Source organism: Arvicanthis niloticus, chromosome 7 (assembly GCF_011762505.2).
Source record: "Arvicanthis niloticus isolate mArvNil1 chromosome 7, mArvNil1.pat.X, whole genome shotgun sequence".
In the NCBI taxonomy this organism is placed as follows: Eukaryota; Metazoa; Chordata; class Mammalia; order Rodentia; family Muridae; genus Arvicanthis; species Arvicanthis niloticus.
In genome coordinates, this window is record NC_047664.1 from 41,481,488 (window position 1) to 41,496,492 (window position 15,005).

Below are 15,005 nucleotides of genomic sequence, written 5' to 3' on the forward strand. Positions count from 1 at the left end.
GTGTGCATGTACTGTGTGTGCATGTGCTGTGTGTACATGTGCTGTGTATGTGTGTATGTGCTGTGCTTATGTGCATAGTTAGTATTCATGTACTGTGTGTGCGTGTGCATGTGCAGACAGATGTCATCAACTTTTTAGAAACATTTACTTTTTTTATGTGTGTAAATGTTCTGCCTGCATGTATGCATGTGTACCGCCTGTGTGCCTTCAGAGGTCAGGAGAGGGTGTTAGGTTGCCTGGTACTGGAGTTTCAAGTGGTTGTGAACAGCCTTTGGGCTCTGGGACTTAATCTCAGTCCTCTTCGAGAGCAGTAAAGTGCTCTTTACCACTGATCCATTGCTCCAGACGCTCGCTGAGGCTGACTTTTTGTACTTTGTGGGTTCTTCTTTTTCTTGTTGCTTATCCCCAGCCCCCTGACCCCCAGTTTCATCCATTATCACTAGCTAGGAGAGAAAGAAAGATAAAGAGAGAGCAAGCAATCTGTGAATCTAATTTGTCTTGTTTTTTCTTTGAGCATAACTACTAACAAACTACAAACAACCTGCCCCCACAATGACCAACAACTACCCATCACGCCTTTTGGGGGGCCCTAGCATTTATATACCCCCTGAAAAGTTCCCAGAATTCCAAACATCTCACAGTCACAGCAACTATCTATCTGCAGCTGGTAAAACCAGGTCTTGGCTAGAGCACGAGGCAAATCATAGTCAGCTGCTGTGGGCAGTCTGCAGCAGCCCACACCTAGGACTAAAATGAAAACATGTATTCCTGCCTTGTTTAAAGAAACTGCCTCACTTCTTTTTTTTTTTTTCTTTTCTTTTCCTTCCTGTCTTTCTTCCTGTCTTTCTTTGTTTCTTTGTTTTCTTTCTTTCTTTCTTTCTTTCTTTCTTTCTTTCTTTCTTTCTTTCTTTCTTTCTTTCTTTCTTTCTTTTCAGGCAAGATCTCTCATTGGCCTGGAGCCTGGAGCTCACCGGGTAAGCTAGTCTAGCTGACCACGGGGCCAAAGGGATCTGTCAGGCTTTACCTCCCCAGTACTAGGATTACAAGTGCATACCTATTAGAAATAACATCTGCTGGTTCATTTTCTAGAATGCCAGGAGTCAGCTTAGGGCAGGCTACAAATGAACAGGAAACACTAGACCCTTGCTACTTCCTGCTGGTCTAACCCCTCTCCCCAATTCTACTAAGCTACCATTCCCTGCCAAACTAAGTTTAAAGTAGAAACTTATGGGCAAGGTCTGTAGCCTGGGCCAGCCTGGTCTACAGAGTGAGTTCCAGGACAGCCAGGGCTACTCAGAGAAACCCTGTCTCGAAAAACAAACAACAAAAACAAACAAACAAACAAACAAACAAACAAAAAACTATTGACTTACAGGCAACTAGCTTCTACCAATCCAAAAGCTAAGGTTGCCAGCAGATAGAGTCTTGAACCCATCTTGCTGTACCCCACTCTTTGATATAGCCACCAAAGTCTTGTAAACTTGCTTTGATTGACAGCTTTCTCTGCTCTGTAGAACTATAAAGACCCCAGGAAACTGCTTCCATGTGGGAACATGGAATTTGTTACTCACCTACATTTGTGTTCCTGGGCCAAGGTCGCTCAAGATGGCTCCAGAACAAGCTATGACTTATTCCCTTTATGATGAGAGCTGTGTTTTTTCGTCAACAACCCACTCATGACTTTTGTTGAAAATAGGCCAACAAGCAACAGAGAAAAAAATAAGACCCAGGCAACATGTAAGAGTGCTCCCCTCTGATTGTTCAAAAATAATAATAAAAAGAGTTTTATTATTATTACGTGTGTGGGGGAATTTTGTCTGCATGTATGTCTGTATACCGCATGTGAGCCTGGTGCCCACAGAGGCCAGAAAAAAGGCATAGGATCAGCCGGAACTTAGGTTACAGAGAACTATGAATTAGTACATGGGTGCTGGGATCTGAACACCAGTTCTTTCTAGCTTCAGAACTTCTGAGTCAGCCAGGTAAAGTTTCCAGCATCCATTCACTTCATCATATTCCATCTTGTCTCTTCTGACGAACACAGACCTACTGTCTGCCTCTAAGATGACCAGGAGCCATCACAAAATGCCACACACTGTGAGCTTTAAACAACTGGTGTGTTTCTCTCACAGTCGGAGATCAAAGTGCCTGCGAGGTTGATTTCTTCTGCTGCCTCTTTTCTGGAAGAGGTTAGAATCCTCCCTGTTGTTCACCTTCTTAAAAGGTACATACAGGATTAGGGCCCCGCATTTATCTTCTTCCACCTCAATTTCTTCTTTAAAGAACATATTTTCACATTTAGTCCATGTTTCTATGTATGAATATGGGAGAGGACACGGTACAGGCCACCACTTGAGAGGAGGAACCACGTGGCACTAGAGTTGAGCTTAGTCGCAGAGCACTTGGCAAGCATGGACCAGACCCTGGCTAGCTCACAGCACCACCACCCCAACCCCCCCCAGCATGAACCAGACCCTGGCTAGCTCACAGCACCCCCAACAGCGTGGCCTTCTGTGTCTGGCTGCTTTAACTGTGCGTAGCAGCCTTTGTGAGGTTCGTCCGGTTGTGTTGAGTGGGAGCTCCTTCATTCCTTTCTGTGGCTGGATGCTGTCATGTTCCAAGAGGTGTCGATCCACTCACCCGCTGACTGCCATCTGGGCTGTTTCCACCCTCGGGTTGTTATGAAAACTGTTGCTATAAACACGTATGCATACGTTTTTAACTTTTTTTATTATTTATTTATTTATTTATTTATTTATTTATTTATTTATTTATTTTGGTTTTTCAAGACAGGGTTTCTCTGTGTAGCCCTGGCTGTCCTGGAACTCACTCTGTAGACCAGGCTGGCCTCGAACTCAGAAATCTGCCTGCCTCTGCCTCCCAAGTGCTGGGATTAAAGGCATGTGCCACCACTGCCTGGCTGTTTTTTACTTTTAAAGAAGAAAAATATCAAGCTTTTCTTTTATGCTTCCCCCGTTTTGCCTACTGGTGGGCAGTGTCAGCTCTCACAGTCATCCCCATGTCCGTCCTCTGCTCTGCTGGCCCCTATCACTGGCTCAACACCACACTGATAATTACTACAAACTGTCTTATACAGGAAGCCCCCTAATCAGCCTCATGCTTCACATGGCTGCAGCACGTGAGTCTCCTCCCATCTTTGCTGCAGATGGCACCTTGCCCTGTGGTTGAGGTAACAGTTGTCCCCAGTCACTCCTATTCTGGCTCCCTCTGACTCTTCACCTGGTCACAGGCATTGGCAGTGACTGGGGTGTGTGACATCTGCATCTCCCTTGTCATTGCTGTACCTGTCCCTTTTCCTGTCAGCCTTTGGATCAGATCTTGGTCAGTTCTGCACATTAACACATTGACCACGGAGAAATATTTTGTCCAAACTGTAATATACATTTAACCTGACCCAGGCTTGACTAGTTTTCCTCTTTCCCCTTCCAGACTAAAGACTTCTAGATTAGTCAGCACGACTGGAACCACACTAATGGGAGTGAAAAGAGGGGTTCTGAGGTCCATGGAAGATAGCCTTCTCTCTCTTTTTTCTTTCCTTGCATGTACTTCTGTGTATGTGCCTAAGGCTGACATCAGAGCCTTCATCCATCTCTGTCCACTTTACTCTCTGAAGCAAGGTCTGTCGTTTGAACCCGGAGTTCTCCAATAAGGCTAGTCTAGCTAGCCAGCTTGCTCTACAGACCCCGTCTCAGCCGTTCACACACTGGGATTATAGGCAAGCCACCATGCCCATGCCCATCTGATATTTACAAGGGTTCTGGGGAGTCAAACTCTGATCCTTACCCTGGCATGACAGAATTATCACCTCTCTCTCTGCCTCTGTCTCTCTCTGAAACAGGGTCTCATGTAACCCAGGCTGGCCTAGAACTTGACCATGTAGCCAAGAATGACCTTGAATTTCTGGTCCTCCTGCTTCTATCTCTTGAGTAGCTTCTAAGGAGCTGGAGGTAGAACCCAGATCTCTCTGAGTGCTAGATAAGCGCTCTGCCAACTGAGCCACACCCCAGCCAGAGACTGGGGATTCCCGAAGAGACTTCTACTGGCTCTATTGACTCACTGGGCCAGTTTGGACAATTGTAATACCAATTCTGTAATTGTTTTTAAAACATATTTTGATATGACTCTATGCAAACTTGACATATTAAAATTGTAGCAGGGTGTAGTGGCATAGACATGGTCCCAGCACTCAGAGGCAGAGGCAGGCAGGTAGATCTTTGAATTTGAGGCCAGCTTGGTCTACATAAGAGGAGGTCTAGGCCAGCCAGGGCTACACAGCAAGGCTTTGTGTCTCAAAAACAAAACTGATCCTGTGTAACAATTTTCAGGCTAGAGAGATGGGTCAGCAGGTAAGAGCATGTCTCTTGCAAATGACCTGAGTTAGGTTTCCAGCATCCACACTGGGCAGATCACAACCTGTAACTCTAGCTCCAGGGGATCTGATACCCACTCTGGGCTGGGTGGATACACAAGTAAATGCACACAAGTAAAAATATGCACACACATATATAAAAATAAATCTTCAAAAAAAATCCCTAGTTACTATTTGTACTGGAATGCCCTTCCAAAATTCACATTTACTCCAAGATCAGGATATAACCTTTTTGAAAATAGGGTCTTTGCAACTCAGTCAGTTGAAGTACTGGGTTAAGGTGGGCCCTCAACCCAACGACTGGTCCTTCTTTGAGGCCACATGAAGACAGAGATTGACGGGGAAGGCAGACAAGACAGATGATTTAACAAAAGTGTGGCCAAGGACTCCCTGTGCTGGGATGCGGAAAGAGATAAGAGACTCCCAGCATCCTTCAGTGGGAGGCAGCCCTACCCACACCGGATCTCAGACCTGCCTCCAAAACTGAGAACTTGTCTGTTTTTAAGCAAGTAAATTTGTAGCAGTTTGTTATCCCATTGTGAGGAAAACGTCATGCCGCCAATGTGTTGGCTCCTATCATACTGTGTAGATCTCTACCCTTTGCCTCTGGTTAGAAGTACTTCAGATTTTAATGTACTGATTTGGTCTGCCTCTCGAAACCCAGAAACTATCCATAATATTGGCAATTTGGATAACTTGTATCTACAACATTTTAGATATCATGTTGTGGGCCGGCTATGATGCGGACTGTGGTGGTTTTAATGGCTTAATTTTTTTTAGATTAATTTAAGAATATAGATACTTTGCTTGCATGCATGTCTGTGCACCATGTATGCCGAGAAGATCAGAAGCGGGCACTGGATCCCCTGGAGCTGGAGTTACTGCTGGTTGTGAACCCTGGTTCTTTGCTAGAGCAACAAGTGCTCTTAATTGCTGAACCATCTCTCCAGCCCTGGCCATAATAGTTTTAAAGCCATGTCCATGGGTCTTCAGCACTCCCCCGCCCTCCTCTGCTGGAGTGTTGGCTATACTTGTCTCTGACAGAACACAGAGAGGTGACATGTCACCTGGAGCTCCAGCTTCTCTGGGTGTCATGAGTCACTCCCCTGGGGAAACTGTTGCCTGGTGGGCTAAGCCAAGTGCTGGGTGCTGTGATAAAGCCTTACGGTAGGCCAACTGACAGTGCAAAGGAGGAAGCCCATCATATCCTCAGTCCATAGACACCCCCAAGGCTCAGCAGGAAACTGTGTCCCGGGTGGGCTACCACTCCTGCTCCTGCTCCCCTACTGTCTAATTCTCATATATACCCCTCTGGAAAGTGCCCCCATGAAGCTTTGCTGCTTCTGAAGCCCACTTCCTGCTGGATCATGTGCCAGGCCTCATAACTACCTACAGGGATAGAACCACCACAGGCTTTAGTGGCCGGGGATGTTGGCTCCTCATGTCTGCTCCTGTATGACCCCGGCTGATCACCCAGAGAAGACTCGAGCTACTTGTCTTTGCTTCATCCTTCACTGTCCCCTCAAGTGGATGGTGTTCACGTGGAAGAAGCTACACTTAACACTTTGGCAGGAAGGTGACACTGTGCTTTAGACACTGCCTGGAGAGGAAGGGCCTTGGGCCTTGGGCCATCTCCCAGGCAGCTCCTACTTTTCCCTCACTCATCTGTGAGGGAATGGAAGGAAGAGTTCTCTGCCATTGTCCATGTGAGGCTGGGCGGGACAGTTTCACTCTCAGCTTGGATCTCTTTTGCAGAGCTATTGTAGGAAGCTTGGTTGAGTGACAATTTTGACTGTGACTTTTTTTTTTTTTTTTTTTTTTTTTGGTTTTTTGAGACAGGGTTTCTCTGTGTAGCTTTGGCTGTCCTGGAACTCACTCTGTAGACCAGGCTGGCCTCAAACTCAGAAATCCACCTGCCTCTGCCTCCCAAGTGCTGGGATTAAAGGCGTGCACCACCACCAGGCAACTGCGACATTTTTGGCTCTTCAATAGTGGTCTCACCCAAAGGGCTAAATTCATAACTAAATTTACCATATCCACTATCACCATGAGCTCAGCCTATGATGTTCTTCTTATGCCAAGCTGCTTTTGACACACTTCATTCCTTCCATCCCTAAACCCCTTGGGCCAATGGGGCTGAGTGAGCTGTGTCAAGCACAGCCTGATTTGGGGACGCCCCACCTTTCACCCCACTTTATTTCACTGGTTGATTCCAAGAGTACAGTGCCGTTTTGTGCCGAGGTCCCAGGCTGATGAAAAGATAGCTATTCTATCTCCATATCCTTCAAACAAACATCAGTCGGAAGTTTGCTTGAAGTACAATCATTCCCTGCCTTCCCTCCCATCCATATGTTGCTCCCTTGGAGCACTCACTGACCACTCATGGCCCTGTCTCCTCTGCACCCCAACTACTCACTACAACATTCCTCTTGCCCACTGCACTTTGACACCCCCCCCCCCCCACTCTAAGTCCGGAAGTCACTCTGGCTGAATAACACGCTCACATGACCGTCTGCTTAGCATCTGGCCTGTTTAGCCAGGAGCTTCTGTGCTCTCTAGGGCTACTCATTCCCAGTGACCTGGGCCTGGTGATTGCTGCAATTTTGCCTGTCTTCCCAGCCCTCAATTACCAACAGGCACTTTTCTCTGCTCATTTCCCCCAGTGTTGCTGCAATGTCTCTTCCCTACTCCTAGCTTCTATTTTTTTTTTTTTTTTCCTTCCTAACTCCTCTGGCTCAAGGTAGCCCTGATGAATTGGGCAGTACCTGTCTGCCCAGGCAGTCACGGGGTGCTGCTAGATTATGGGTAATTATCACCCATAATCAGGGTGATACCCACCTGGGTAGCTGATAGAGAAAACTGCTTTGAAGAGACAAAGAATATGGAAAAGTCTGTGAACCACGAATTAGTTTGAAAGGAGGGACTAGGGGCTCACAGGACACTATGGGAGTCTTGGGAAAGTCATACATATTTGGAGTAAGCCCTGCCTAGTTTACCCAGCTATAGTATGAAAGGGATGGCAAAACCCTATTGATCTTTAGATGACAGTGGAAAGCATACTGTCCCAGGCTTTCCCCACTCTCAGGATAGGGGAGGGTGGCCAAGGCCTCAGCTTGAATTTGGGCAAAGGGAACCAGTGGAAGACACCTGGTGAGGCCTCTGGGCAGGGGGAGGGCTGCAGTCATAGGTGAAAACAGTCTCTGATAGGCTGACAGCCCTTCTTGCAAACCAGTAAAGAAGAAAGCATTTACACTGGCTACCTTAGTGAAGTTTACACCACCAGGAAGTGCAATCCTACTGTGTGCCCAGAGGGTAGAGAAGCAGAGTCCATGTGTGAACAGCACTAAATGACTATAGCACTCTAGCCCAGGAAATGTAACTCTGGCAGAACCTCAACAGACCAATGCCTGCCGAAGACCCCAGGACTGGGAGCAGGACAAGGGAGTGAGGGGCTTCTGGTCCCCTGCTCCTGGACTCCTCATCTTCATCAGGGTTCAAAGTTCTTCAGGATGGCCTCTCTTGGAGCCAGACATCGGTAAATGTTTCTCTCACCCCATGTTGTGCTGTGTCCGCTAACATAAACACTGCTTTCTTCGAGAACATCCTCTACTGATCAGTGCTCAGAAGCCAGAGCTGCTTACCAGAGAGGCTCTTCTCATCAGTCTGTGCCAAGCATTTCATCACCCCAGGTCTTTTCTGACCTTAGAGTAGGTGAGACCTCCATGCTTTCTTCTGTAGAGTAGGTTGTTGAAGCACCTGGCACAGCCCTAACACCTTAGTATGGAGCAGACTGGTCTCAGCTTGAGATGGCATCTGCACCCTGCCTAAGAACCCCACTAAGCCTTTCTGGCAGCCATCCATGAGACCTCTGGAGCCAGGGCCTCACGAAGGACTTAGGGATCTGTAATAAATGACAAATGGAGCCAGATCAGCACCGTGCTGCACTGCCACTAGAGTTCCTCTGCTCAGTCAGCATTCCACTGATCTCTAACTGCCAGCAGACCAGGGAGGAAGGCAGGAATTGGAGCAAAGGAGACTTGGGATGTGTGGCAACTGACCAGCATCATATGGAAAGGAGAGGAACTGCTGGAAAGAATTTGAGCACTTCTCAAATGTAGGTGTAAAACCCACCAGCATGATGACTACTGTTCAGTGTTTTAAAATGGGGAAGTTGGGGATGCTGCCCAGAAGAGTGAATGCAGGTGAAAGGCCCTGGGCTCCATCTCTGGCACCACAAGAGAGGAAAACACGCAGACAGAGATGTCCACACAGGGAAGCTTCCAAGCTAGTCTTAGAAGGGGGGTGGGGAGGGGTATTAACATCCACAGTTTTTTGTTGTTTTTTCTCAAAACCTGGTGCACTCTTATGATCCTAGCACTAAGGGAATCCAGAGTGACGTCAGCCTGGGCTACACAATGAAAACCTGTTGAAAAACAAGATGAAGCTGGGAGGAGCCATATGTTAAAATATACATACTGTTGGCAAGGTTAGATAATTAAATCGCTCTTAAATGCTTAGGACAGAAAGGAGAACATTTCTATCTTGAATTTTGTGACTTACAAATAAAACTTTTGATTTTTTTATATATGTTTGCCTGCATGCATGTACGCTGTGTGTGCCTATGTCTTGGACATTGAAAAGGTGTTGAATCCCCTAAATCGAGGGTTATGGACAGTTGTGAGCTGCCATGTGGGTGTTGGGGACTGAACTTGGGTCCTTTGCAAGAGCAACAAGTACCCTTAACTGCTGAATCATCTCTCTTGACATTTACATTTTAAATCCATGTATTTAAAGATGGGGCACAGGTCACAGTGGGCATGTTGAGGTCAGAGGACCACTTTTGAGGCTCAGTTCCTGACTTCTACCATGTGGGTCCCTGAGATCAAACTTAGTTCCTTGGGGTTGGCAGAAGGCTTGCCTTTACCACTAAGCCATCTCTGTATCCCTGATTATCCACTTTAGAAGCAGCAACCCAATGAGATATGCTACATTGGAACAATTAAGGGTTATCTGTGGAAAACAAAACTCCGAATAAAGTCCATAGCAATGTGCCAAACATGGCCATTTCTTGTTGGTTACCTCCTGAGTCACATTCTTACTGGACCTTTGGCACCACTACTAGAACCCACACCACTGTCTGGTCTCACTTCCCTGTGCCTGGCCCAACCCCTTCTTCCTGACTTCCAAGTTTATCAAAACACTGCTCTGGAAAGCCTTCCTACCCCTCTCTGCCATGTTCTAAGGCAACTGTATCTGTTAAGAGCTCAGAAGTTGATACATCAGGAAGCAGTACTAAGAAGGAACCATACAGGTGAAGTTCAATGATCAACCCCCAAAAGGAACACACTGAGCAGTCAGAAGTTAAGCTGGGCTGCAGTTGTCTCAGCAGACACAGGGATTCTAAGGCATCTGGGATGTCCTTAAAAGGGAGGGCACTAGACTTGGGCCACCTAGGAAAATGATGGCCAAAGCTATTGCTTGGTAGGGTTATTTCCCATAGAGGGTCAATGTCAGCAGTTGGGGACCCAGCCCTTCTTGCCTGAAGGGAGTCGATACATTATTGCTATAATGTATAGTGTCATCTAGATGTGCTATAGTATATCAACACTATAGTCTCTATGCAAGACTGGGAAAGAACAGGAGTAAGTTAAAGGACTAGTCTCAGAGGCTAAGGCTGTGGACTTCCTACTAGGAATCAAGACTCTCATAGTCTCACTGCTCCTACGTAGCCAGAGCCGAAATTTCTTCTGCTTACCCAGAACTCCCAAAGCTCTTATGCAAACTAAGCACAGGCCACTGAAGAAAAGACTTCACTTAATATTTCTTAATAACTCTCTGGGCTATCTTTTCAAGCAAACGAATACTTTTATTAACATGTAAGATTTTGTTTTCAACATGGTAAGGGTTTTGTCCTCAAATGCTTATCAGGTCTGCCACTCATACATTTATAGCTTGACTACATATGAACCTTGAAGACGCCTCTTCTTTTAAGTTTTGGGTCCACTGCAGGTTTTCCTTCCCAGCCCACAAAGGGTATTGCGAGGATCTTTCATTTTATGCCCAGGATCTCCTCAAATATATGGGAATACCAATTTGTACAGACTAACAAGACCTCATTGCCCATACTGGGTTCCATTTCATTTAGAAATGAGTTAGGCTGTCCCAACAAACTCATCAGGCAGGTTACAATAGATAGTGTAGCACATAAAATTTAAATTTTGCACAAAATACATCTCTCCTCCTTTGGTCTCACACAGAAATTAAAGTCCCCCAATAGAAACAATACTATCTTCCGACCCTTCTTCCAGGTCATCAGTCCTAGCCATGTAAGGCCCATCCACAGTCCCAGATGAAGTCTGGTCCCTTCTTCTGCCATTGCTGCACCGAGTCTTCTAGAATTAACGAAATCTCCTTCAGAACTTTCAGAGGCGGTGAGCTACAACTCCGAGTCTCGAGTCTCAAGTGTCACAGGGACCCAAAGTTCAGGGAGCTATCAGGTCACCCAAGAAAGAGCAAAGCACCTCAAAATTCAGGAACAACAAACAACCAAAGGCCAGGAATGAACGTTATTCAACTGCCACAGGGCTTACAATCTAGGCCCTAATTCCCGTATGTGAGCACATTTTCCAAATCAAAGTTATTTCCCCCAAACAAACAAAAAAAGGAACCACTGAATAATCAAAAACTCATATCGAGGTCGTCAACCGCAGACCATAGCAGAAACGTAGTGTCAATGAGAACAGAGTGAAGACAGAGGGGAAAAGAAAGAAAAGAAGAAAAAAAAAAGAAAAAGAAAAGAAAGGAAAAAAAGGAAAACAAAAGGCTCTCTGGTTTCAGCTTCTCCAGGGTGTCATGTCAGCCAATCGCCATCACTCAACCAGAATCCATTGGCTGGAAACCTAAAGCACGGGCGGGAGAGACTCATCACCGAGAGGTTAATCGCCGTTGGACAGCAAAGCAAACACCCGGCCCCTCCTGGAGGCTGCCTCACTTAGGGCCCCATGCTTTCCAGCACAATCTGGAATCTTCCACGGTCTCCCCATCGACAATTTGCTATACTCCTTCCCCAGAGGGCCTAGTTTTACTCCCGAGGCGACAAGCCAGCCTCCTCCCCACAGTCGCCCACGCCCCGCCAGGCTCCCGCCCCGCCAGGCTCCCGTCCTTACCGCGGCCCGCTCACGAAGACTCGCTCTTCTCTATCCGCCGCACGAGCTGCACCAGCATCTCGGCCATCTTCGCCATCTCCTGCGCCTTCTCGTCGGCCTTCTCCGCCCTGGGGTCGTGGGGCTCGGCGCCAGCCGCGCCCTGCAGGTGGTTGAGAGCGCTCTCCTCAGAAGCCTCTACCTGCGTCTTGATCTGGATCAGCATATTGTCCATCTCCCACAGCTTGCCCCGGTTGCGCACGGGCGCGCGTCCGCGCTCGCGCGTCAGCGACGCGATGTCCTCGCGCATCTCGTGGATGACGGGCAGCAGAAACTGCTCGAAGTCCTCCTCGGGCTCCAGCACCTCCACCTCCTCGGGCTCCGCCAGCTCCACTGCGTCCAGGGGCCGCATCTCCGCTGCTTTGCTCGTCTGCACGACACTCACTGACCGAGCTCGGGCCGAGTCCTCAAAACTTCGGCCGCTGTTCCAACTTTCCGCCTCGGAGAAGCCACGGAGACGAGCGACTGCCGAGCAGACGAGCGATGAACAAAATGGAGTCCCAACCGTCAACCAGCGCTCTGCGCTTGCGACCCCTTTCACGACACCGTCGCGTCCCTCTTTACGGCCGCGCTGAAAGGTGCGGGCGCGTGCACCCCCATGAAGGGGCGGAGCGAGCGCCTCCGCGACCGCGCGCAAACATCAACTGGTCATCCATCCAAAGCTCTTGGAGCTGCTCTGGATGATGCCAAGATCACCCCTCACTGTATCTTATTCTGATTTTACTTATTTACTTTTTGAGACAGGACCTCATGCTGTAGCCAAGGCTGTCCTGGAACTCAATTATTTGACTTAAACTGATCTTGAACTCTCAACAATCCTTTTGCCTTAGTTTCCCGTGTTGCAGGTGTGAGCCACCATGCCCGACAAGAGAAAAAAAAGGAAGAAAGGAAAAGAGCCCGTCTTTAATCCCAGCACCTGAGAGGTAGAGGCAGGCGGATCGTTGAGTTTGAGGTCATCCTGGTGTACCTAGTGAGTTCCAGTACAGCCAGAGTTACGTAGTGAGACCCTGTTTCAAAACAAAAACACCAAATAAACACAACAATTTTTTGAAACTGGGGAAAGAGTAATCTTGGAAATCCATGTGTGGTTTTACCCGACAGAGCTCCTGGTTTCCTGAGGTGAAACTATTGTCTGATGCGTTCTGAGGCCCCAGCTGACCAAAAGTTCAGTTGGTGATCACTTGATGTCGAAAGGGCAGAAGTTTGAGTAACGATTACTCAACATTGAACTTTAAGGGAAGATGCAGAAGTCTTAGTTTACTCATCACACAGCACTTTCTCAAGAATCTGGATTATTTATCTTGCTGGTTTTCCAACCATGAATCATGAAACTTCGACTTTGAAAATACCAACTATAGACATATATAAACTGAGTATCTTTAATTAGACTCTTAAATTCTGCACTCTCAGTGGTTTTTAATAAAAAAAAATCCAGCCTTTAGGTTTTCTTGACACCAGTGGAAGCTACGCAATTCAAAACATAAATAGGAGTAAATGGTTCAGAAGACAGTGAGATACTGTTGACTGTGGCATTAGGTTAGTTAGATTGCAGAATCCTGATGTGAGGAAATCCTGGTAAACATGAATCCCAGAAAATTCTCCTCTCCCTCTCCTTTTGGCTCTACCTCTCTCTCCCTCTCTCCTCTTAATTGGTGGGAATGTGATCTCTATGGCTAAGACAGCTTCTACTGTACAACCCAGCAAATTAGTTGAACCCATAAATCCACACAAAACCTCATGCATGGATTATACACATTAGTAATTCACTCTGAGTTACCAATAATGTATCAGTGTCACATTAAGGAAAGAAACAGAAGCAATTCCCCTTGGAGTTAGTTAACTAAGAGTGAGTCCAGATTTGAATTGTCTACTTCATGCTCCCTGTGTTGTCTGTCCTCTGTCTGTCTGTTGTATGGGTGAATCTGTGCCTGTCTAAAGGCTCTCTTGGGAATCTGTTTATCTCTGTGTCTGTCTATGGTTGCTCTGTGTCTCTTTTGTGAGGGGTGTGCCTGTCTCTAACAAAGGGCTTTGCTCCATCTTTTTTCTTTTCTTTTCTTCTTTCTTTTTTCTTTTTCTTTTTTCTTTGCTCTATCTTTACTGAGTGACTTTGAAATCATCATGCAGGGAAGGAATAGGGCACTTTGTAGAAATCCTTAACAAAAGATTAAGTCACTGGTGCCTACTGATCCCAACTGATCCAGATCACAAACATCATTACTTTTTGACCAATAACCATAAATCAGTTGCTTTCAAACTTTCTGGTAGATTTTAGGAAGTTGCTTTCAATTTTTGTATTTGCTATTTTGTCTGGGTCAGAGGCACGGACAAGTACATAATTTAAGACTGTAGCTATGTATTAGCTTAGGTTGTAAAAGCCAATTACATGGGAAATTCAAGGCAAGTAAGGTTGGTTGTTACATTGTTCCCTTAAAGGGGAGTTATAACAACAGTTTGAATACACAGTAGGCTAGTGGTCTTAAGTGACCTCAAGGTATAGTATTAACTTTGGCTGTTCAGCAAAAGTTCCTGTCTCTTAGAATGTAAGATACTTGCATTGCCACAGTCAGGCACATAATGTTTACAGCTCCTTTGTTACTGTCCAAAGTCCAAAGCAAACAGCCTTCTGTAAGTGAATGGACGATGGAATATTATTCAGCATTAAAAGGAATAAGCAACCAAACAATGACAAGACTCACTGGCTCTTAACTGTTACTGAATGGAAGAAGCCCCTTGTATGTCAACCACATGGTTCTCACTACTTGACCTTCCATAAAGGGCAGAACAGGACATAGAAAGATGGGGTGGGGGTTCAGGATGGAGGGACGTACAGAGAGAGAATGGAGGCTTTTTAGGGCAGTGACGCTGCTCTGAGAGACAGTCATGGTGCCCACATGCCAACACCTGTCTGAATCCACAGTTGCCAACACCAAGGGTGAACCCTAACAGAAGCAGAGACTTTGCTGATAGTGCTGTGTGCTGTAGACTCCTTGATGGTAACAATGCTCTGGAGTTGTGGGGTTGTTGGCAGGGGAAGTCGGGGATGTGTGGGAACTCTGCACTTTCTGCTCCACTTTTCTTGGGAGCCTGAAATCGCTGTGAAAAAAAAAAATGGTGTGGAGAGGATGGGACGGGTGTCGAGCAGCTGGGAGATGGCAGGGAGATAGTGTACTTGCTGTGGAAATGCAAAGACCAGAGGGCAAACCCTCATTATCCATTTGGTAAAGAGGGGGCAGTGGCTCATATCTGTAACCCTAGTACATTGTGTGTGTGTGTGTGTGTGTGTGTGTGTGTGTGTGTGTGTGTAGGGGTAGGGAGACAGAGGGAGGTGGCATAGGCAGGAGGATTGCTGGGGTTTGCTGGCCACCAGCTCTGCACCAGGTCTAGGAAAGATTCTCTGTCAAAGGAATAAAGTG

The 15,005-nt window shown here is 46.7% G+C and overlaps 1 protein-coding gene across 1 annotated transcript; it reads right to left on the bottom strand.

The window, feature by feature from the left end:
• Positions 1-10,235: 10,235 nt before the first annotated feature.
• LOC117713099 (MORF4 family-associated protein 1) lies at positions 10,236-14,263 on the bottom strand. The gene is made up of 2 exons (XM_034509418.2): positions 11,557-14,263; positions 10,236-11,289 (listed from the first exon to the last, which is right to left on the bottom strand). The coding sequence occupies exon 1, from the start codon at positions 11,942-11,944 to the stop codon at positions 11,567-11,569; it is 378 nt and encodes a 125-aa protein (XP_034365309.1). The 5' UTR covers positions 11,945-14,263; the 3' UTR covers positions 10,236-11,289; positions 11,557-11,566.
• Positions 14,264-15,005: the final 742 nt, after the last annotated feature.

Coding starts and splice junctions, on each gene's coding strand:
- LOC117713099 (XM_034509418.2), bottom strand. CDS start 11,944: ATGCGGCCCCTGGACGCAGTGGAGCTGGCGGAGCCCGAGGAGGTGGAG.